Source organism: Phoenix dactylifera, chromosome 10, assembly GCF_051530095.1.
Source record: "Phoenix dactylifera cultivar Ajwa chromosome 10, Ajwa_hap1_PhDact_Kaust_v1.1, whole genome shotgun sequence".
In the NCBI taxonomy this organism is placed as follows: domain Eukaryota; kingdom Viridiplantae; phylum Streptophyta; class Magnoliopsida; order Arecales; family Arecaceae; genus Phoenix; species Phoenix dactylifera.
The window spans coordinates 12980403-13005533 of record NC_143199.1 but is presented as its reverse complement, the minus strand read 5'-3'; the positions used below and the strand labels follow the sequence as shown (position 1 = coordinate 13005533).

Here is a 25131-nt window from a genome sequence, read left to right as displayed (position 1 = left end):
GTCTTAATTTGGAGTTTGAGAGAAGATGTTAATTCATTCATCATACATATTTCAAACTCACCTTGTATGAGCTTAGTAAAAATATAAATCTTCATTAGTAGAACCAAAAATAATGTCACAAATTCTTCCTTTGGATACATAGATTTATCATTATTACTTTCTATCAAAAAGGTTGCTTAAGCTTTTATATCATGCTTTTGATGCTTGTTTCAAATCATATAATGCTTTATCATATTTGTAATGAGTGTTTTCAAATATGGTGGTTATCTAACATATATAAAGAAAGCACATAGGAGTCCATTCTACACACTCATTTGATAGGATATAACGTTTATAAAGCAAACAAATGATAAAGGTGATTTTTACTTCTAATCATGCAAGAATCTTATCAAGATCTATTTCATCTTTTCTTGATTTAATCTTTTAGTAGTCATCATTAAGTGTATATCTGAAAAATCCAATTTGGTTCTAATTAACAAGTTTTTTAGATCGTTATATGTAAAAGATTTAACCATATAATTTGATTTTAGTATTTTGATAATAGATCATTAGTCTCATAAAGAATAAAATGAATTGATACTTCTACAACTAGAATTTTTCATGAATGTCTTATATGCATTGCTTGATGAATGATATCCAAGGATAGAAATATCTTTATTAGATTTGGCATTATTTTTCAAGAGAACATATCAAGCATAACATGTACGACTGAAAAATATGAGAGATACGCAATAGTTCGTTTTCTATTTTTCAGAAGATCAAGAGAAGTTTTCATCAAAGATAGATCTAATAGAAGTCATATGTATGACAAGTATTGATGATAGCTTTTAAAAAGCATTTAAGTAGATGGCTATCATACAACATTGCCTTTTTCAATTCTTCAAAGATTCTATTAATCCTATTTTACTTATAGTGTTCTTGGTGCAGAAACAATTGTATTCAATATTATTTTCTGTGCACAACTTAACACAAAAATTGGTTTTCAAACCTATGCCGTGATTCATAGTTTGCAAACCTTTATCATTTGATCGCTTTTTGTGAGTTTATGCCAATGCAGAAAATATTTCAATTTGAGTGCCAAGAACAAGGCTAATGTAAGCTTTTGAAAAATTAGTGTTGGAAACAACATCTCTAGATTTAGAAATTTTTGTTTGTTTCCTTAGTTAGCATGCATAGCAAAGCTTTGACCTTTAAGAGGATAATCTAAGTAAGCCTATGGCAAGGTCTTTTGAGATTAAGTACATACTAGCATGAGTTGATCTTGTATGCTAAAGATGGTTTCTTTAATCTTGGTATTCATAGTGCATATATTTAAAAACATACCAAGTACACATTATCATATCTATGATCAATAAACAATAATGCCATGGATAAAAACTCTCAATCAAGCATATAGAGAATTCACAGAATTATTCTTAATAAATTAATCATTTTGCAACTTATCCAATATTGAGTAAAGTATACTATAAAATAAAGTGATTTGATTATATTTCCAAAAGTATTTTCTATATCACAAAATTGATCAATACATGCAATTCATATTTTAATCGAATACTAAAGTAATTTCACTATGAGAGGATGCAATAATAACTTATATCATTATTTCTTTCATTTAACTCATTCTTCTTAATTACATTTTAAATTCAATTCCTTAGCACATGTCTAGAGCACCCATTGTTTAGATAACATCTTTTATTAGAACCTTGGATAGCTAGACATACTTGCTGAAGAATAATCATATTTTCAACTTAGGAACCCAAGCTCTTTTGGGTCCTTGTAGGTTAGCTATAATTGTTCCTTTTGTAACCCATATTTTCTTAATAGCTATTTTGTCCATGAATTTATAGATTTTAGGATTACAAGGGATGTATTTCTGTATCCTCTTGTTGAATTTAACAAACTTAGATCGAACATGAGTAGTAGAAAAACTTTCAGTTTTCTGTTTTTTTCTTTTAGGTTCATCAAATTTGTAATGTATAGATTTAGGAACAACAGAAGAGATTTTACTTAGCTTTTGTTTATCAGTATTATAAGACTCTGTTTTAGAATAATTAAAAACTGTTTTAACAAACATATTCTTAAAAGATTTTTGGGTGTACCAAGGTTGATATCCTAATGTAGCTTTATCAAATTCAGCTCTTTGATCATTTATCATTAGGTTCAATTTTTCAGAGCTGACGGTAAATCTTTCAACAACAGGTTTTAATTTGTCACCTTCTTTAGTTAATCTTCTGTTATCTTCTGAAAGTAATTCATTGTTTTTCTTAAGTTTATCATGACTTTTAGTGAGAGATTGATCTCTTTGATTTAGTTCTTGATTTTCTTTTATTAAGATTTCAGTTTTACTAGTTAGTTTCAGTTTTTCATCTATTAGAATTTGATTTTCATTCTTCAAGTTCTTGTTCTTACAAATAAGTTTCTTATATTCTAAATACAAATCAGAAAAGGCATCATGGAGTTCATCAAATGTAAAATTGCTTTCAGTTTCAGCATGTACCTCTTGTGCCACCAAGCATGGATTTTCAATATGATACTGCTCTCCTTCTACACATGATATTTCAGATTTGTTAGTGCATTCATATTTGTCTTCAAGCATATTCCATATTTCTTTAGCAGTCATGCAAGAAGATATGCAATTAAACTCATTCCTATCTAATGCACAATATAATAGGTTCATTGCATCAGCATTCAATTGTGCTAAGTCCTTTTCATTAAACGTTTGAGAGAGTGTGTGAAGATCATTTATTATGATTTTCCATAAATAATAGTTTTGTGATTGAATAAAGATGCGCATGCGTATTTTCCAATGTGTATAGTTTATGCCATTAAATAGTGGAGGTGTATCAATTGATTGTCCTTCTCCTAGAAAACTATCTATTTGAGTTGTCATGATCTTTAGCTCTAGTCGGTTAAGACTACAAATAATATTTGAGCACCTGCTCTGATACCACTTGTTGCCCAGTAGATACAACCCAAGAGGGGGGGTGAATTGGGTCTTTTAAAAACTTTTATATTGCTTTTGAAACTTTTTGATTAATTATGCTAAGTTGTACAGATGCACAGTGAAAGTTAAACTTAGCAACAGTTTGATGTATAGAACGTGACTTGATTGAATATGCTTGCAACTAAAGGATGCGCGGATAAGAGTTAAGCAAGCAATTTATCTAAGTAAGTAAGTGTGTTAGTTAGACAATGACAAGAAGCATTACAAACACAACAAACATATAGTGGTTCGGTGCACCCCAGCACCTACATCCACTCCCCAAGACCTCTTGGGAATTTCACTATAATCCTACAGATTACAGCCGGTTGTTTTACAAGCTCACAACCCAACTTGTTGTTTTACGAGATCACAACAAACTCGGTCGGTTTTCACAGGCTCACCGACTCGAACCAACCGATTGTTTTCACGGGCTCACAATCCAACCCGGTTGGTTTTCTCAAAGGCTCACCAACCACAACCTTACAACGTTGGTTTTTCCCTTTGGCTCACCAACAAACCTTAACCCCTTGATTCAATCCCTTGATTGAATCAAGTTACAAGATATTAGAATAAAGGTTTAAAACAAATCAAAGCTTCTTAAACAAGCAAATATAACAATATAAACAATAGAACTCGCAAGAACCCTTTTAGCCGTTGGAAGCGTGGGAGATGATGGTTCTTCCGATGTGGATCGCGTTGGCTTGAATGTGAGCTTTGAATGCCAAACGGGAGAGAGTAGTTGAGCACGAAATCTGTTGGAAAACTTGAAGGCGCTTGATTTCTTCACTTGAATGCACTAACTCCCTTGAACCTCTTTTTCTCTCTTCTCTCTTGAATGATCTTGTATTGGGTTGGTAGGAAGATGTTGAGAAGCACTTAAGAGGTCCCTTTTATAGCCCAAAAAGCAAATATAGCCGTTAGACACAAAGATATGACCGTTTGAAATTCAAATCTACCTGAAAAAGTTGTCAGTCGCGTCCCAGGCGCTCCGGGGACGTCTCCGCGCTTTACGGGGACGTCTCCGCTTGTTTGCGCTTTTTGCATGGGGACGACTCCGCTTCTTCGGGGACGACTCCGCGCTCCGGGGACGTCTCCGCGCTTTACGGGGACGTCTCCGCCATTATATCTCCGAAAAACAAGTCTTCTGGAATTCTCTGAGAGAGTCGACTCCGCTTTTTCAGGGGACGTCTCCGCGCTCCGGGGACGTCTCCGCGCTTTACGGGGACGTCTCCAGATGTGCCAGTTCTTCCTGTTTGTGCCAGAGACGTCTCGGAGACAACCCGGAGATGTCTCGGCTGTCCCTGAACTTTTTCTTTCATCTCAAAAATTCTTCAATAAGTTCTTAAAAATCATGGGAACTTGCCTAGACATTTCTTAACAATATTCTTAATTAACCAACTAAAATCCTCAAATAACTTGTTAAGATAAAGGGAATTATGCTCTAGTGTTTTGTATTCATCAAAATCCATTAGAGGGTCAACAGGACGTTGTATGACAGGTGCTGTAGACAACTTAGATCAGAGCTTTTTAAAGGCCTCTCTACATGCTTCATCAAAGACAAAGGGTGTATCCTTGGCAAGGAGATTGCACAAGGGCCTAGAGATTTTGCTAAAGTCTTTAATGAAGCGACGGTAAAAACCAGCATGGCCTAGAAAAGAACGAATTTGTTTCACAGATTTGGATGAAGAAAGATTAGAAATAAGATCAACTTTAGCTTTATCTACCTCAATACTCCTTTTGGACACAATGTGTCTCAAGACTATACCCTCTTGAACCATGAAATGGCTCTTTTTCCAACTTAGCACTAGATTGGTCTCCTTACATCTTTTCAGAACCAAGGCTAAATTATTGAGACAATCATCAAATGAGGAGCCAAAAACTGAAAAATCGTTCATAAATACTTCCAGAAATTTTTCTACCATATTAGAAAATATAGCCATCATACGTTGTTGAAATGTTGCGGGTGCATTACATAATCCAAATAGCATTCTCCTATATGCAAATGTCCTAAATGGACATGTGAAAGTGGTTCTCTCTTGATCATCGGGATACACGGCTACTTGGTTATATCCAGAATAACCATCTAAGAAATAGTAGAAACCCTGACCGGCTAGCCTTTCTAATATTTGGTCAATAAAAGGCAAAGGAAAATGGTTTTTTCTAGTCATGGAGTTTAGTTTTCTATAGTCAATGCAAACACGCCAGCTAGGGGTCATGCGTGTGGGCATCAACTCTCCTTCCGCATTTTCAACTACAGTAAAGCCCGACTTCTTTGGTACTACTTGAGTAGGACTCACCCAGTTGCTATCAGAGATAGGGTAGATAATTCTAGCATCTAGCAACTTCACTACTTCTTTCTTGACTATCTCCTTCATGTTAGGATTGAGTCTCCTTTGCATTTCATAGGTAGGTTTCGCATCTTCTTCTAGGTGAATTCGATGCATGCAAATAGAAGGGTCAATCCCCTTCAGATCGGTTACGGACCATCCAATTGCATGTTTATGTTCTCCGAGCACACTCAAAAGTTGTCTTTCCTGTTTGTCAGACAGGTCAGCCGCAATGATTATAGGTAGGGTATCTTCTGGCCCTAGAAAAGCATACTTAAGGGTTACCAAAAGTGGTTTTAACTCAAGTTTGGAAGGAGACTCGATGGAGGGGCACAGTGGCGCACTAGAAAGGATAGAAAGAGGTTCATATCGGGTTCTCCAAGGATGAAAATTTGTGGAAGACGGATTGTCGAGTAGGACATTAACTTCTTCTATGGCCTTGTCTAAATCAAAGTTATCAATATCAAAATGGGTTAAGTATGCTTCCAAGGGGTCATCTGCCAGAATATAGGGAAGGGCTTCTTCTACAAGATCGTCCATTTTGTCTATTAGGAAGCACTCATCTTCTCTTACAGGTTGATCAGAGGCATGGAATACATTTAGCTTGACCTTCATGTTTCCCAAAGATATATCCATCACCCCAGTTCTACAATTAATTCATGCATTGGCTGTAGCTAGGAAGGGGCGACCAAGAATCATAGGGATCTGTTTCTTAAGGTTCGGCACAGGTTCCATATCAAGGACGATGAAATCGACTGAAAAATAAAATTTGTCTACCTTGATTAGGACATCTTCAATTGTTCTTCGTGGTATTTTTACAGATCTATCGGCCAATTGCGGGACACCGAAGTAGGTTTTAATTCACCTAATCCAAATTTCTCATAAACTGAGTAAGAAAGAAGGTTCACACTTGCCTCTAAATCTAATAGAGCTCGATCAATAGAATTGTCTCCTACCACACAAGAGATGGTAGGCGCACTAGGATCCTTGAACTTAGGAGGGGTTTTGTGCTGGAGGATGGAGCTCACTTGTTCAGTTAGAAAGATCTTTTTAGGCACATGTGTCCTAGATTTTCGTTTTTGGGTACAAAGGTCCTTGAAAAATTTGGTATAGGATGGAACCTGTTTTATGGCATCAAGAAGAGGGAGGTTAATTTTGACTTGTTTAAAAACCTCCATCATTTCTTCTAACGAAGTTCCCTTTATGCCAAAGGGAGAAGGTGCATTCAGACATTAAGGAAAAGGAGCCTTCGGTGTAAAATGTGTGGTCGATACTGGACTAGATGGTGACAAAGAAGAGTTTGGACTCCTTAGGCACAGTCATACCCTTGTTGTCACTTTCCTTCTGCTCTTGTTCCCCAACCTTATTGTCCACTACATGTCCGCTTCTTAAGGTAGTCATGGCATTAGCTTGTTCATGGTGAACATCATTCGGATGAGTCTCTTGAGCCATGTACTGCCCCCTCGGGTTATTCACTGGTTGGCTCGGAAGCTTGCCTTCCTCTCTCCTATTTAGTGCACTTGCTAGCTGCCCTAGCTGGGTCTCTAATTTGGCAATAGACTGAGTGTGTGAGAGCAACAATTGTGTATTGGCTTCTAGTCCTTGAAGGGTAGTCAATACTTTCTACTCAAAAGCAGTATCTCTTTGGGGTGGTGGAGGAGAGACATGTTGAAATTGTGAATAGTGAGTAAGAGGACGGTTCGGATGAACATTTTGGAAGGGCTGAAAATTTTGAGAATGAGGTTGAGAGGTACTGGGAGTCTGCTGTTTCCAAGAAAAGTTAGGATGGTTGCGCCATCCCGAGTTATAAGTATTAGAATATAGATCATTACCTGGTCGGGACTGTGCTTGGGCAGCATTAACTTGTTCTTGCATAAATTCAGAAAATTGAGCTGCCGAAGGGCACTCATAAACAGGGTGAGACAGGCAAGAATAGATAGCACACACTTGTGCTTGGGAAAAATTTGGAAGCTATTCTCTAGACATTAATTGGTCCAACTTGTGGGACAGTGCAACTACTTTGTCAGATAGACCTATGCACTGGCTAACTTCATATATGGTCCCTTTTCTTTAGGAACTCGGGGATGCTTGACAAGCAGAGGAGGCATGGTGGAGGGAGTTTTCATTAAGATTTTCAAACAATTGCCATGCCTCATGTTCACTTTTAAGCATGAAAGTTTTTCCACAAGAAACATCAACCATCTGACGGTTTCGTTCAGACAACCCGTCATAAAAGCATTGCACTAATTGCCATTTGGGTATTTGATGATGCGGGCATTTTCGGAGTAAATCTCTAAACTTTTCCCAGGTTTCATGAAATTCTTCACCGTCAGATTGGGAGAAGCTTGTGATAGCACGCCTAAATTGGTTCGTTCTTCCTATGGAAAAGTATTTTTTTAGAAATTCATGTTGCATTTGGGCCCATGAAAGAATAGAATTGGCTTCTAATGAATGGAGCCACTACTTAGCTCTATCCTTAAGGGAGAAAGGGAACAACCTAAGTTTCAGAGCATCATTAGTAAAGTTCTGAATTTTGACAGTAGTGCAGATCTCAAAAAACTCGTCTAGATGTTTGTATGGGTTTTTATTGCTGAGTCCATAAAAATAGAAAATAATGTGGATGACACTAGACTTAATTTCAAACTGTACAGCAGCAGTGATATCAGGTAGCCGAATACAAGATGGGGAGGTATAAATGGAAGGAGTGAAATACTTCTTTAGCAGCTTGGGTTGTTCTTCAGCCATCTCGACAGGTGGTGTAGATCTTAAAGTTCTATTCGTGCGAATTTCGGCTCGAAGAGCCCTAATAGAGCGCTCTATTTCAGGGTCAAAAGGCAATAATTTAGAAAATCTAGAACGACACCCAAGCATACACTAAAACTCTTCTGATCAGTCAAGTGTAGTCAAACATGCAATAAAAATACATCAAATCCTTGTGTTTGCCCTAAAATCACTAGACAGCTCCTAACTAGTTTGAAGAGGGCACCTAAGCCTCCAATCCGGTCTTATGAACTGAGTTGACCAGGTAAGCTTCCAGGTAAGTGGATGGGTCACGATGCATTCGCAAAGGTCCCACTTAAAAATCACTTTTCTCGAATAGATGAACTGTCTTCCTTAGAGGGACAAAGCTTGCCTAGACATCAACTGAGCCACAAAGCGAAATTGGTGCAACTTTCGGTGATTTTCATCCTATTAAGCTCGGATGTCCCTAGGGGCCAACATCTAATTGATTTTAATTAAAGTGATAGCTACGTGAGAATTGGTTCACCTAATTTGGGTAAGAATTTGGTGATGAAATTCAGTTCTTATCTTGTTGGGATAATTGCCCTTACTATGTGCGTGATATATTAAGTGGTGTGTCAAGCAGCAATACACATCTTATTCAAATTAAATCAAACAATCACAATAAGGATTCAAATACATGAGCAACCTAAATAAAGTCTATTCAAGCACTCGTAGTTTAAAGGGGCGACAGACTAGACACACATATACCGAGACGTATGTGCCGAGCTTCCCCACTACGTTTGCAAGCTGATGCGCAAAAATAAAGACAAGAGAGGTTTAGAGGTTACCAAGCAAAGATTTCAGCAAGCTAATTGATCAAACCTCTTCAGTACGTGTCCTCTAGTCGTCCAAAATTCTTTCCTTCTTTTTTTTCTTTTTTTTTGGATAATCCTAACAAAACAAATAATGATTAGTACATCTTAAAAATATAGCAATATAAGGAAGTAGATGTATCCAATCGCTAAAAAGAAACAAATAAAAATAAATAAACAAAAAAAATAACCGTGCTAGCAATCCCCGGCAACGGCGCCAAAAATTGATAGTCAGTTTTAAAACCACGCAATAGCATGTATCCTGTAGGATAATGAATACGGGTATCAATCCACAGGGATTAGGGTAGAATTGTTTTCTTTTTTTTTAATTTATAAATATGAATTTGTGAAGAATATTAACCTCAATAATTTAATAAGAAATGCAATTAAAATGATATCAGTTGAGAGAACCTAGGGCAAGAAATTTACCACTAACTTAGCAACAATGGTTAATTATATTTTATTTGATTCTTGGATTTTTATGCAAATTGGTTACAAGCCTAATGAGCATTCGAATAAAATTTTACCAAAGTAATTTAGGAATAGTCCATCTTCAGTTAGCATGAAATGTCTACCTTAATCTAAAGTGGCAGCACACCGTATCTTCCTTAAGCATGGACTATTTTATATTTACTTAGTGATCATGTAGAACAATTGTATAAACATCATACTTAAAATCATGGAATTCAAATATGAGATAAAAAGATATTCATTTAGATCAAAATAAGTTCATACAATTCCAAGAACAAAATAATAAAAATACAAGAACCGTTGTCGCCTTTGTTAGGGCTTCATCCTGCCCTAGTGAAGAGATCAGCCCTCCATATAGAAGTGAACAGCAACAGCAGTGGAGAAGGCTTCCATCCCAACTGATTCTTCTTCCTATCCTCCTCCGGCTCTTTCCTCTCCCGCGGGAACTCTCCGAATAGAATGATCAAAGTATTATTCGATGAGCCAAGGATACCCCCACAGGAGAAGAACTCCCCTCCTTTTATAGCCTATTGACCCTTGTTATCATCCTCCAGATATAATCTTACGAGTGAGAAGATAAAGGCGAGGAACGGCCTCTGTTCTGCGGACGTGGGTGAGACGCATAGAAGATCTAATCCGGATGTTGGGAAGCTGGTGAGCTGGGAGCTGATCACGTTGAAGAAGTCGGCCTGATCCTTAGACGCGGGATGCTGTTCCACGGACACTGGGGATCTTATCCATCCGTGGACGGCGTGCAACTCGGAGGGAGAGCTAATTCGGAGGAAGCATTGGAGATGAAGAAGTTGGTAGAGGAATCCTAGACTGGGAGAGTTAGATGCGTGGAAGAAACTGACTGGCAATGCCTGTTAATGTGGAATAGGGGAGCTGGGATGGACACGGAGAGGACGCGTGAACTCATCCGTGGATAGGAGCGGAATGGCTGGGAGGAAAATACGGAAGAATCCGGAAGAAAATCTTGGACGCAGGAGATCATTTGCGGATGGAGTTGGATCATGGAAGAATCGCTGGGACTCTATTTCGAAGCAGGAGAATACGGAAGAAAAGAAAACTTTGATACGTGGAACCTTTTGCATGCATCACGGGAGGACTGGACACGGCGGACGGCTGGGAAGCTTGGAAATCCAGCTGCTGGGATGTGTTGGAAGACTCACGGAAAGCTGGATTGGCTTGGACGCGGGACTTCACATGCGGACGGCTATGTGGGATGTGCAGAAGAAACGAGATGATGTGGAAGGAGCTGTGGACTTTGAATGGTCGATTGTATACGGGATGAAGGCTGATCTACGGACATGATACGAGCTTAAATAGTGCCACGTGGGAGAGGATGAAGCTGAACTCGAGAGGTTGAACTTGATTGGGTGCGGGAGAAAATAATCCACATGTGGATGACACAGGGACTGCTGGGACTAATCCGTGAACGGGATAACTCGATCCTTAGACTCGACCATTTGAAGTTGAAATCCTTTTTGAGAATTTGACTGGACCTGTATACATTAGACTCGACCAATATGACAAAATCAACAAACTCGAATTATCTCTGATAATTTATTAAAATGCAATGGTGAAGGGGAACACATATTTCCTAGTTATATTTACAAAATATGTGCATAAAAATAATGATAAATGTTATTAGAAAGAGGTTAATTTATGCATTATTTAGCACTTATCACTCATGAGTGAGAGTATATTAAAAGAGAAGAGCAAGGTGGTTTGGTTAATTGCAGATAATTGCTCATAAGAGAAAGGATAAAAATAAAAGAAGAAAAAGATGGAGAATAACGCCAGTATTAGGCGAGCACCAAAGCAACCTAGCACTACAGGAAACTAGGCCTTTCCCGACGCATTTTTCGAGCTTTGCCGACGCTAATTAGCGTCGGCTAAAATACCCCCGACGCAAAGCCAAGCGTTGGCAAAGCGTCGGATATACCAGAGTGGGAAAAGTTTTTGCCGACGCTTGAGTAAAGCGTCGGCAAAAACATGGCTTTACCGACGCTCATATAGCGTCGGCGATAAACCGACAGAGCGGTTTCCCCGACGCTTTTTGCGTCGGCAATTCGTGATTTACCGACGCTTGTATAGCGTCGTCGGCATTAACCTTTCCCCGACGCTTCTAAGCGTCGGAAATTGCTCAATTGCCGCAGCTGCCACGACCTTTTTTACCGACGCGCAAAAGCGTCGGCAATTGTCTCCGTTTCTTCGACGCTTTTTTGCGTCGGCAATTTCTGATTTACCGACGCTTTTAAGCGTCGGAAATTGCTCAATGGCCGGTCTTTTTTACCGACGCTTAAAAGCGTCGGGAATTGTCTTTTTTAAAAAAAAATAAAACGATAATCAGTATTATAAAATACAAATTACAAAACATATATTATAACAATATGAACCTGTATTACATTGATACATTGACACAAATACTCAGATCATTCAAAATATGAATATTGATATATCTGATTAAAACTCCATGTTTTTGACTCATATATCAGAAAAGCTGCCATACAAATTACAATGTACTCTGAAAAAGCAAATTACAATGTACTCTGAAAAAGCAAATTACAATGTACTCTGAAAAAGCAGAAACATATACATATCAAACTCATAAAAGATAATCTAGAATGCATCAGGGACGGGATTCAGCTCCATCATCATCTCTACTAGCGTTTGAAGTATCAGGAATCTACAAAAAAAATAAAAAAAAACTTTAGAAGTTAAGAATAATGTGATACATTAACTCATATATCATAATTGATAATATGTAAAATATTAATATATATATAATTATTTACCTGAGAAGGGAGAAACCGTTGTAACATGGAAGAAATATTCGTAAGCTGAGACTGCAAATTTGCTTGGTTTTGCTTCAACTCATCAATAGTTGCTTGAAGCCGACGAACTTCTGCAGTGTTACCAGATTCTCTGGCATTTCTTGTATATGTGCCCACTGAAGACAACTGAGTGGGGGTAACTCCAACGCCGTAACCCCTCACTCGACCATAACGCTCTGGGCCCATCAATTCAGCGAGCACTTCAGCTTCAATATTATGGGTCGCGTCGGATGATGATGACCCCCCGACGCGCTCCGAAATAAGATTTGTTGCCCTATCCTATATCTCTCAAAAAAATTCAAATTAATGTATGCCAATAATAAAACCAAAAAAAATACAGCACAAGCCAAAGATGAATACATACAACTATATCTCTTGACTCCTCCCGGACAAAGCTGCCATCTCGGTGGGTGTGAGTCATCCTATAAAACTCCACCCTACCAGGCTCCCTCCCATTATCATCCATCTACAACAAAAAGTATATTTCAAGAGTATTCATGCTATATGATAGAATAATTTAAAATAAATTTAAATTATTTCAAGAAAGCTTACGAATTCAGCTCTACGCCTCGCATAACTCATGGAGCCTGAAGTGTGAGGAACAGTCTGTGATGCTCGAGCAGCTCTACCAATATTGGAATATGTCTTCCCCGAAAAACAATAAACAATGTAATGCATAAAATGTATAAATTTCTAATCTATAATAATAGTAAATACAATCTAAGGTATTGAAAAAATATACACAACCTGAGCTCTCTCGGAAAACCAGTAGTGGACAAGCTCCCTCCACTGATGAGAGATTACATCTGGAGGACAAACACGGGCCACCTCCTCTTCAGTCATGCCCTCGTGCTTCCAATCCGCCTTTAGCTTCGCCTTATATTCTTTCCATTTGCGGTTGACGGACTTCAGCACCCAATCATGGCTATTTGCAGGAAGGACAAATTTTGTCTACATCAAAGTCAAAAATGTTATATCAATGTTAAATCAAAAAATAATTGAAGATAGTAAGCAAATTCAATTCTTTACCTCAACAACTCTAAGAAGCTCAACCTTATACGAAGGAAGCATTTCGTTCCATTTCGTATAGTTGAGTGGACACAATTGTCCCTTCCGCGCAACCGATCCTAAAAAAGTTGATAAAATGCTTGCAGCATTCTTGATGGGCTGCCCCAGCTCGTTGCAATGGACGACAATCTTCTCATCCTCAGGTAGGCTCCATACGTCCCGTGCTCGAGTGGGCCCTCGTGTTCGCCTCACTCTCCCCAGTCCATCTATAAAATAACAAGTCCATTAAAGGTAAATGATTTAAAATAGTTAGAACTGGAATGAACATCTAGCCATTAAAAGCAAATGATTTAAAGCAAAATAGATGATAAACACGAGAGGATGAGGGTTGACATTAAGGCGTTAACTGCAAATTAACATATAATTATTATCAATCAAGTTCATGACAAGAACATAAAGAAACAGCTCAATGCCAGAATGCAGAAAAGATGAGAACAGTGTTTGTTCCCTGGTAAAGTTTTGTAATTCAAGTACCATCTTCTCAGCACCATTAACTGAACAGTGTGCAACAAATAGAGAAAACTTGCTCTCTCTCTCTCTCTCTCTCTCTCTCTCTCTCTTTTCGGTAGAGAGAGAGAACTTGCTTTGAACCGTATGTAGTCTAATGATAGAAAGTTATCACACACCAAACAATGCAAATTTCAAATATCAATGGAAATATATATCTATATGATGCAAAAGCATCTATACACACACAGTGATATATAAAATGCAAAAGCATACACAATGTGGGGCACATGAATCAATATAAATGGAGACATGCAAGCATGTAATTTATGACAGAGTAGATGTCCTCAAGCTTGTGTGTGCCATTTAATTATTACTCTTATGAACGCATTTTAACGACGCTGCCACTCTATTCTTCGCATCAAATATGCCATATGATGGCCTTGCAAAAATACTGGCAAAGCACAGTTGCGGGCTGCGAGCAGAAGATCAGGAGCACATTGACCACTGGCGAAGCTCTGGTTCTTTAAGCTGAGAAGATAGAGAGTCTCTGAAGCCAGGAGGCAATATGCATCTTTATGAAACTGTAACGGGAAAGGGGACACATTATTGCTATCCATTCTACTGTTCCCAAAAGGTTCCATGAACCAGAACGAAACCACATTGGAATACTGAACTAGTACTGCACACCCATAATGAAACCCCTCTGATTTATATTTAATCCTGCTTCTACTAACTTCCACCCTCTAAATTTGGAATTCATCAGAGCTCACCACATATGATCCATTTAAGCTGCCCATAGCAGAGCAGCTTTACATGAAAAATGCATAAATCCAAAGCGCAGGAAACATGTCTCACTCCTAGTTGTTCTTCCATTAGCTAAAAACATTTTAGTTAAAAGGATCTAAAACGTGAGATTTGTTATTGTCTGCTCTTAAATACAAAAACAGTTCTTACCTGGTTTAAGTGACATTTCTCGACATGGGTACATTCATCATGACTCGTTGGGATAGTTAATACGTAGCCAAACATATGGAGAGAATCATAATCATAACTATCAAACTTTATCTACAACCATTTAGGGTGGGCATGACAAATGGAAAGCATCAGAAAATAAAACTCATGTCTTCTTCATATTGGTCCCAGAAAATCTTTTCTGAAATACATTTCAAGATTGATCTTGAAATATGTGGATCGACTTGCCCTATCAACTGGCATCAATCTTCAGTGCAAACAAAGAAAAAAGTTGGTCTTCAATAAGCAGACATTAATGCATAGTTGGTTCTCTTATGATACTATCCCAAGTTGATACGATTGCTAAATCATTTAATTTAGGTAAAATCTAATCTGTTTATGCCCTTATCAGGACAACATTGAAATGACCGAGGAATATATTTTTCAAAATACTTCCAATATCCAAAATCATCAAATATGCCATATGTAATGTACTTTTTTAAAGGCAAATGATTAAAAGGCAAAGGATTGTAAATCAAATTACCCAGGACGTCCACATCATCCGTGTCTGGACGATCTGCAGGTGGAGCATGCTCCGACTGGGACCCGGACTGAGTATGGGGCTCATCGGGTTGCTGGGAACGATCAGAAGTAGATCCCACGGATGTGTACTGAAACTCAATATTTCTGAAACGTCTTCCTCGCGGCATATTGTAATCTAGTATGCACAAAAAAGAATCAATATTAGTTAAATATTAAAAGTACATTACTTTTAATATTCTTATAAAAGAAGCATTTGATGTAGGAAAGAGCTCTCCTCGTCATTTGTTAGGTTGCCTGTACTTGCAGTCACACATAATAAAGAACTCCATCAACAATATAAGCAAAAAAGTTACGATATCTGAAAATCCGGAATAAAAACACAACAGCAAAGATTCATGACAAAAGCTGAAGCCTCCTTTGTCAAACAGACATCTCGCCAAAATAGATATCTCGTAACAAGTGGGTTTAAGGAATACTACCATCCTCACACATATGAAAAAAATATAATAAAAGTTGTTCTTTTTGAAGATCAACATTGGACTTTTGATCGAAAAGAATGCCAATTGTTTTTTAATTTTTGTATATGAGTCTTTGGTCCCACGGATGTGTGCTGAAACTCAATATCTCTGAAACATTTTCCTCGCGGCATATTGTAATCTAGTATGCACAAAAAATAAAATCAATATTAGTTAAATATTAAAAGTATATAAATAATTTATAAATTGCAAAATAATTTAATGCATAAAACTAATGTTTTACTTACCATTAAGAAACTGGCCAGCTCTCATTCAACATCCATCCTAACCAAACTAGTAGAATTTAGTTCATCAATTGGCGGAACATTAAAAGGCATACACTGAGTATAAGTCTCATCATCCTCCTCTGCTAACCCTTTTCCCATATAAGTTAATAATAAAGCACAGCCAAGAGAGAAAGTAAAACAAACCGCAAGCTAATCATGATCAAAACAGAACAATATAAGCTAACTTTTACCTTAAACTTTGTCAAATAAATGTCTGCAGAACAAAACATCAGCAGGAAAGTATGGCTTTAATTTATTGATAAAAGTAAATTTTACTTCAGCGTGAGGGTCATACCACGGATCCTGAAATGACTTCCTGTACTAGACGGAAGAGAAGACACTGAGGTTCGAAGAAATCAAATCTGCATCACTTCTCTGCTTGTTAGTCCATTCAGAAAATAATCCTATAGTATGATCAGCAGAATTCTCTGAGCTGTTACCTTGGTTCAAAGCTAAGAGAAACAAGGCTAAAACTATATCATTCTCAAATGCAACTTCAGCAAGACAAACTACTGTGACAATTAATAAATGTTAAAAGAGAGTATGAGGATCACTTACCTCAGACGACCGCCGAGTAGCTAGGGCTCGGGATGGAGGTTTGATGTCGGCGCGCAGCTAGGGCTTCGACCGAGAGAGGATGAGGAGAGGGGGCCGGGCGAGCGTTAAAGACAAGAAGAAAACAAACAGGAGGAGGAGGAGGAGGAAGAGAAGGAGGAGGAGGAGGCTTACCTCAGACGACGGCGAGGTCGACGGCGGCGGAGAAGCGGAATCTTCGATCGCCGATTGAGGCTACGGATGGAGGTGAGATCAGTTTGCAAGCCCTGAAAACAAAGAAGAGGAGGAGGACGAGAAGGAGGAGGAGGAGGAGGAGGAGAAGGAGGAGGCTTACCTCAGAGAAGGAGGAGGAAGACGGCAGCGGGGAAGCCACGGATCGCGACGGAGCTGAGAAGTCGGCGATGGAGCTAGCGCATCGACTGACTCGACCGATAGAAAATGGAGGAGACGGGGCCGGGTGGGGGGTTTAATGTTTCCTAACGACGCTTTTAAGCGTCGTAGATTCTAAATATTTGACCGACGCATCAACGCGTCGTCGTTTCTTTGGATTTACCGACGCTTACTAAAAGCATCGGCAAAGGTTGGGCTGGGCCAAACTTTCCCGACGCTTTCCCTAGCGTCGGGAAAACACAGTCCCCAACACTCCCATTCGTGTAAGGTTTCTAACGACGCTTATAAGCGTCGTTGTTTCTTAAACTTATAACGACGCTTTATAGCGTCGTTGTTTGTTTCGCTTTTCCAACGCTAACCCAAAGCGTCGGGAAAGGTTAGCTGTGAGCCAACCTTTACCGACGCTTTCACCTAGCGTCGGGAAAAGTAAGTCGGCAAAACCAACATTTGTTGTAGTGTAGGAATTAGGTGAGCAAAGAAAAAGTGGTGTGCTTTCTCAAACAACTTAAAGAATTTTCTTGGATAATGTTCATGCACTCATTTCCATGATCTTAATGATGATCAAATACATTATGGCAATTGATTAATTGATGATCTCATTAACCGATGACTTCACTGACTTGCTTTCTGTAGTTTACGCCACCACATATTGGCTAGGCCTCTAATATCGAAGTTGCAAATTTGGCCATTCTCCCATCTCTCAATGGGAGCCAAGTCAAGATTTCTCCACCATAAAGAATGAATTTAAGCAAGTTTTCAACTTATAGGTTCAATGTTTTAGTTTCTTTTTAGTTAGTCACAATAAAAGTTTCATAAAAATCATTACAAGAGTTGAAATTATCATCCACATGCAGTATTTCCAATATGTACTATGACAACAACTCATTGACATCGTAGGGATGCTATCTTTCTAACATCTATATTGGCCCTTATCAATATATACCAGCTTGTGTGTACTGAAGCAATGCACCATGAAACATTGCTAGCCTATAGCAACCTTACTAGCTGGTATCCCTATTTTCCCAGGTTAAACCCTTATGAACCATGCTAGGCAGTAATATTTCTATTTAAGACAGTCTAATTTCCTTCCTTTGTTTCTTAAAGTTGGCCCTTCCATTTGAGGATATGAAACACTAAACAACAGTTTAAGGCATAGCACATAAACTTTTGACATACTAAGATGGACATAAGGTTAGAAATCATGATATTCAATAACATATAAGGGATCCCATAATCCTACTTGCCTAGGAAACTTCATTAGTACTGCCCTTATGCATACAACATCTACAGTATGTTGTTAGTGTGTAGAAATAAATGTGCAATGTCAGTTTGCATGCGAAATTACATGAAACCATATTGCGTTAGTCATCAATCAGCACCTACACTGAGGAAGCTTAAATGTTTTTAAAAATATTAGGCAGTAGAGAAACATAAGAAGAAATCTGAAATAAAGTTATAATCCAGACACTAAAACTTAACATGTGAAATAAGATGTAATAGATTGATAGGGTACCAATTTAGCAAAATTTAATACTCATGCAACACTAATTCATAAAACAATCTCATCCTCCATACTCGAATATGATACAAAAAAAAAACACAGATTCCAGGTGGTTGTATTCGAAAACATTAGGATGATTAATGATATTAAATTTGTATGGGCTAACTCAAAAACCTTGTGGAGAACATGTCTTTATGTAACAAAAGTGTAGTTGAAATTAGTTGATGTTAAAAGAAATTTAAAAAACAATAATATAGTGTATCTTCATTTGCTAGTTATGAATCTTTTAACACAAACAAATCTTTCTGTGCTGGTGAATGCCAAGTGTTGTCATGGTATGCCTTGCCAAGTTGTAAGCATTTGATCAGCACAAGCATGACTTATGATACCTTGATCTTTACATTGTATAAACACACAAAAAAAAAATCCAACTGGTGGTCCCCCAAGTAATGATAATTAGCATTCATGGAATTCTCAAAGGATGGCATGTTACTGCTTTAGAGCTTCAAATATATGCAAATTGTCCTCTGCTTCGAAAAAAACAGCACATTGTTGTCCCATACTTCAAATTCCAACCTAGCATTCAAAATCAGCACTCAAAACCCCAACCAACACTATATTGCCATAAAAATGCCAAAACATAAACCCATCATCCTTAATTTATTAGATTACTAAAAATTTCAAATTAGAATTTTTATTTCCTTGAAATTCCAAAACAAAACCTTCCTACTTGGATGTCTTATTATTTGGTTTTCGTAATAATGTAAGCCTTTCATGCCATGAAAGTTGGGTAGTTTACTCAAAAGCACAAGTCACGGGGAAGCCCCTCATCTCCAATTCTTATGAATATCTTTTTACATAAACATATTATGTTTTTTCATATTTTCAGTCAAATGAAGGAATTTTGGTATGTAAGATATGCAGATGACTTACTATTTGCTACTAAGAAGGGGCTATTTTCTTCTTATGTAAGTGTAAACAAAATTTCAGATGTACCTACATTACGAAAATGAACAATGTTCAGGACCATAAAATCTGTAATTCAACAATCTAGATTGAAATGGTCTTCAGCAATCTGGATTAGACCCCTGGATTAGGAATAATTTGGAATGTAAGATCTGGTTCATGACATGTACGATCCACCAGATTGTAAGATCCAAATTCAGGTTATTTTTCACCTGGAAGCCCCCACCCTCAAGCTTCCTCAAGGTCAACTTTGATGGGTTGGTGCTGGATGGCGGCACGCGGGGCGGTGCAGGCTTTGTTATACGGGGCCCACACTCTAGGATGGTGGCAGCAGGCAGCTGCCAGTTGTTTGACACGTCGGTTCCGGAGGCAGAGTTGTGAGCTACCTAGGCGGGTCTTCGACATGTGCGGATGGTGCTATAGGCCAGTTCGATCGTTCTGGAGGGCGATTCGGCTATGGTTATCGGATAGATTCGGGGGGGTCGAGGGGTGAGAGCACGATTCACCTTTTGATCCGAGATATAGGGATGATGATGAGGGATAGGGGGGCCTTCCAGGCCAAGCATGTATTCAGAGAAGCCAATGGGGCAACCGACTGGGTGGCTGCCTACGCGGCCCATCACTCAGGATACACCCTTTAGTCAAGGAAGGGAGGCTACCACTGGCACTCCGCGAGCTGTTGTATTTTGATTTTATTGGGTGTATTCGTACACGCACTGTATGAAGCATCCGTTTAAGCCAAAAAAAACAATCAAAATATCTGCCTTTTTAAAATTCATTTTTTTACTCCTACAATGACCACTTCATCATTAATAAGCCTCAAAAACATAGTATTGGCAAACTCTTTAGAGTTTTCAATTTGAAAAAAAAAATGATAAAGTTATTTCAGAGCTAAGACCTAAAAGTGATACCTCTCTTCTGCCATCTTTGAGAATATGAATGTTTTTCCTCTATACTCTTACACCTCAAATAACTAACAGTAGTCACTCCATACATGACTAAGTTGAAGCAAGATAAGATCCCACCATGATAACCAGATTGACAAGTTGACAGGTATGGGGACTCGCTATACTAGTTTTAGATTAAACTTGAAAAGCATATATTCAGGAAGCAAAAATGACAAGGTTAGGCAAGGGCTACTAAATACTTTGAGCAAAGATTCTCACCAAAGAGTTAGATTTAAATGCATGCTCACCCTGGAATTAATTAAAAAAAACTTGTAACGATTGTACACTATATCATGTTCTCAAACATGTTAGTTGTTTAGGAAAGAAGCGAAGTAGGTTATTCACAACATTGTTAAACATCCTACCAAGTTGTAGTCCCTAAATGTGTGCTATCGAAACTATCCATGCAAAGGAGGGGGAAGAAACAATTTAATTCCAAATTGTGCCTCATGAACTAAGAGACTTGCCAAATCATACCCAAGTTCTAACTTTCCTATAATTATTTAAGCCACCGTAGAACTTAAAAGTTCGAAATACATAGAGAATATTTGTCCTTTCGAACTTAGTTAGAGGTAAAAATGTAAGCAGGCTAACTAGCTAAGCCTAACAGTTAACAAAGAAGCCATGGTTGAAGAAGATGGTTGCTCTCAAAGATGGATCAAGTTAGTGGTTCGTCCTCACCTTGGTTGGCTTGATTCAACTATTAGAATAATTTCTTGAGGACTCTCAGCCTTCCAATATCATTTGGCATTCTAACATATCTTGGCAATGATGTTATATCAATGTGAAAATCAAAGTCTTATTACTTTGCATCAAGATTTGTTTGTCATCTTCATCCTTTCGTAGAACATAGAGAGAGAGAGAGAGAGCCTTCAAAAACTATCTTTTGGGATATGGCGAGTGACTGAGCAAGTTAAGGCACCTAGGGAACACAATTAATGATGGTTTATGTCTATCATGTGTCATGTTGTATTTCTCCTTATGTTTCCACAGGTTGCTGAGTTGCAGATCTTGTTAAAGAGTTAGTAGTAATATGGAATACATTTATATTAACTCTAGTCTTAGGTTGAATATTCCCTTTCTTATTCCATGTTTTTCAGCCCATGGAAATCCATCATGTAAATAAAACCTACTATCCCTCACACCTTACTATATCAAAGCCTAATTAACCCCCACAATAAACATGCAATACAAACTCTAAACTAGTTCAATGTTGCTTGCAGTCATTAATATAAGACTTAAACTGGAGCTGTCAATCATCGAACATTTCTATTTTCTTTCATTTATATCATAATATCGCTGAGAACTGGTAGAGTGCCATGTTTGTAGTAGCTATACAAGGGATTCAGCAATACTTTCCTAAATTTCCTCAATTGACATGGTAATGATCTAGGACATGTTCAGTCCATATAAAGCTGAAAATATTGTTTATATGAAGAAAGCACAAGCAAAAAAGCAAAAGTTATTCTTACTTGAGAGTTCTGCACCTCAGATTTGAATTTAGAGAGGTTCGAATCCTGAATCATTTCACTCTGCAAAAAGACAATCAAGCAGAAAGAGAATAAGAATTTGCCAAACCCAGAACACAAGACATCCCCACCCAAAAAGCAAAGAAACCAAAACCTTCTGCATCTCCCGAATGGACATGAACCACTGGGCCACATTCTCTAGGCTATCATGCAAAACCTCAGTAATGGCCGATGTGATGGCCTCTGCATGCTTCGACGGGACACCCTGGGCCTCCAATCTTCTGACCTACAAAACATCAAATGCCTTCAGTGCATCTGAAAACCATTCCAGTCATACCATGATGGAAATTTTGGTAAAGTACCAGTGCCAACGTGTCAATGAGGAAGACCCTTTTCCTGTTGGTTTTGACAAGCTAAGAAACATAACGCTGCGATGGCTGGGAGCAAGAAAATTCAAGCAACGAAACAGAGTCGGTTGACAAGAGGCTGTGGGCACTCCTTCCCATCCATGTCGTCAAAACCGACCTCCCCAACGCCGCCCCGCCTCTCTTGCAAACAAGTTCGGCGGCCGACATTTGATTCGGTTCCAAGAAAGGAAGGAAGAGGATGGGGAAGTCTAGTTGGACGGCCGACCTCCCCAACTAGAGTTCTCTTTTTAAATATTCTATATGCTTTGCTTGATGAAGAATATCCAAGAAAAATAGCTTCATCTGATTTTGAATCAAATTTTCCCAAGTTGTCCTTACCATTATTTAGAACAAAACAGATGCAACCAAAAATATGAATGTATGAAAGATTTGGTTTCTTATTTTTCAAAAGTTCATAAGGAGTTTTCTTTAAAATTGACCTAATAGTAACTCTATTAAGAACATGACAAGCTGTATTTATGGCTTCAGCCCAAAAATACTTAGGTAAGTCACTCTCACATAACATTGTCCTAGCCATTTCAGTAAGTGTTCTATTCTTTCTCTCTACAACACCATTTTGTTGCGGTGTTCTTGGTGCAGAAAAATTATGATCAATACCATTTTCAGTGCATAAATTTTCAAAATCATGATTTTCAAATTCAGTTCCATGATCACTTCTAATCTTTGAAATCTTTTTATATAGTTTAGTGAAAGCTGAAAATGCTTCACTTTAGTGTGCCAAGAATAAAACCCATGTATACCTAGAAAAATCATCCACAATAACAAAGCCATAAAGTTTTCCTCCTAGACTTGCAGTTCTAGTTGGTCCAAATAATTCCATATGCAGAAGCTCTAAAGGTCTATTAGTGGAAACAGCATTTTTAGACTTGAAGGAGGTTCTGGTCTGTTTTCCTAGTTGGCTGTTGTCCGATTTCAATTTACTTAAAAATATGCTAAACAGATCGTTGTTAGAACCGACAAACAAAGTTTAAATTAATTTAACTCCTACCTGTTCTACTCGAAGAATAGTGGTTATAAAAGGTTGATCCACAGGAAGGCGATTGAAATTGCATAAAATCAAAACGTTCACTCGGATTCAAAATCAATTTTTGAATAATAAAAAAAAACATTACATTGGAGATGTTGACGTTTTCTAATTGAAAATAAACAAAGGGGAGAAAGAAAACTTTGCAATTGAAATTGGATGCATATTAGGAGTCGATTTCTAAAGACAGAATATGAATTAAAATCGCTAGTCGAATAACAGAGATTAATTTCAGAGTTATCTTAAAATTAAGAATTTCAGAATAAATTGCAAAGATTAAACTAAACCTAGAGCACGGATTTCATAAAAGAAACTGATGGATTCCATAAAAAGAAAATTGATTACAAGAACATAAAATAAAAAAAATGAAATAAAAGGAACCAGCAACTCGGTTGAACACTTAAAAAAAAATTAAAATAGTATTTTTTTTCTTCCTTCTTCTCGAAAAATAGGGCTTCTCCTCTGTTTTCTTTGCCTCTTCTCTCCCAAACCGATGGCCACCTTTTCCTCCTTGGACCCGCCGGCCACCACCCCCCTCTCTCCTCTGTTTCTTTTCCTCCCTTCAGTCGAACACCTCCACCCTCCTCTTATAGGTCGCCCATCCTTGTTTGGCCAGTGATGGATCCCTGATGGAGGGGTAACAGTCGCGGGTGTTGGGGGATTTGCCGGGAGAAGAAGATCTTGACGCGTGATCGATGGGAACGTCGATCACGGAAGAGGAGGATGATGCGGCTGAAACGCGGAGGAGGCTGGGATTACCGGCTGCTGGACGCGATGCTGGGAGGAGCGGACGTGAGACACTGGGAGGAGCCGATCACGGCCGCAATGGAGGCTGGGATCACGGGAAGGATGAAGCCGGAGGGAGTTGATCTGGATGCGCTGGATGCGGGATCACTTGGAGGCCGTTGCGGGATCATGGGAGGAGCCAATCATGGCCACGGTTGAGGCTGGAGTTCCGGGATGGAAGGCGCTCGGGGACGTGGCATGGATGCGGTGGGGACGCGGTTGAAACGCGCTGGCAGTGACGCAGACGAATGTACTTCGTTTGGGACCTTGCTGAGAAGAACCCGGGAAGTTGATAAAAAAACTGTATGGAAATGGCTGAAGAAGATGGCTTGCTTTGAAGACGTTGAGGATGGAAAATCCGTGGAGAACATCCGTTGTTCCAGAAAGATGGCAGGGATGAAGACATGCTTAGTCGGAGGACGTCGGAGAGGTGCTGGATACGAGTTCGGGCGTTGGCTTGGCCGGGATTGGGCAGCGGGAGGACGCACGCGAAGAAGATGACGTGCTGCCGAGGTTGGGATGCTGCGGGAGGAAGAAGAACAGTGACATCAAAACATTTCCGTAACACTGTTCAGGAGAACAGTGTGTTCACATAACACTGTTCAGAAGAACAGTGTGTTCACGTAACACTGTTCAGGAGAACAGTGTGTTCACATAACACTGTTCATAGAACAGTGTCATCTCGGAACACTGTTCATATGAACAGTGATTTCAGCATGAATAGTATTTCCAGCTATTCTTCATGGGATTGGAGGTTAAAAACTTCTTTTTCTTTGTGATGAAGTGAGAGTGGGAATCTCTATTCCGGAAGAGTGCGGGTGCTAATCCGGAAAGAAGGGAATGCAAGGATCACTGGGAGATCGCACGCGGCTCGGATGTTTGGGTGCTAATGTGCTCGATCAGATCATGGCAGGATTGGGCCCGCGCGGTTTGGGGCCATGATGCATCCCTCTAAACCCTACCAAATGCGTATTTAAACTTTAATTTATACTAACCTGTGCCAAACAAAAATATAATATTAACTTAGTGATTTT

At 38.6% G+C, this 25131-nt stretch overlaps 1 protein-coding gene across 2 annotated transcripts; it reads right to left on the bottom strand.

The window, feature by feature from the left end:
- Positions 1–11841: 11841 nt before the first annotated feature.
- Positions 11842–13839, bottom strand: LOC120104985 (uncharacterized). 2 transcript variants are annotated; one of them, XM_089925693.1, is made up of 6 exons: positions 13247–13839; positions 12962–13168; positions 12770–12862; positions 12582–12683; positions 12179–12496; positions 11842–12069 (listed from the first exon to the last, which is right to left on the bottom strand). In XM_089925693.1, the coding sequence occupies exons 1-6, from the start codon at positions 13286–13288 to the stop codon at positions 12013–12015; spliced, it is 819 nt and encodes a 272-aa protein (XP_089781819.1). In that variant the 5' UTR covers positions 13289–13839; the 3' UTR covers positions 11842–12012. The 2 variants fall into 2 exon arrangements, with proteins under 2 accessions (XP_089781819.1, XP_038972934.2); XM_039117006.3 differs by having other exon boundaries at positions 11845–12069; positions 12965–13168; positions 13247–13836.
- Between the last annotated feature and the right edge of the window lie 11292 nt (positions 13840–25131).

Bases quoted from the DNA above. Each gene is read 5' to 3' on its own strand.
- LOC120104985 (XM_089925693.1), bottom strand. From the start codon at position 13,288: ATGCTTCCTTCGTATAAGGTTGAGCTTCTTAGAGTTGTTGAG. The intron at 12,863-12,961 runs GTGTATATTTTT...TTTTCGGGGAAG, and splicing joins TTTCCGAGAGAGCTCAGGTT to ACATATTCCAATATTGGTAG. The intron at 12,070-12,178 runs GTAAATAATTAT...TTTTTTTTGTAG, and splicing joins AACGGTTTCTCCCTTCTCAG to ATTCCTGATACTTCAAACGC.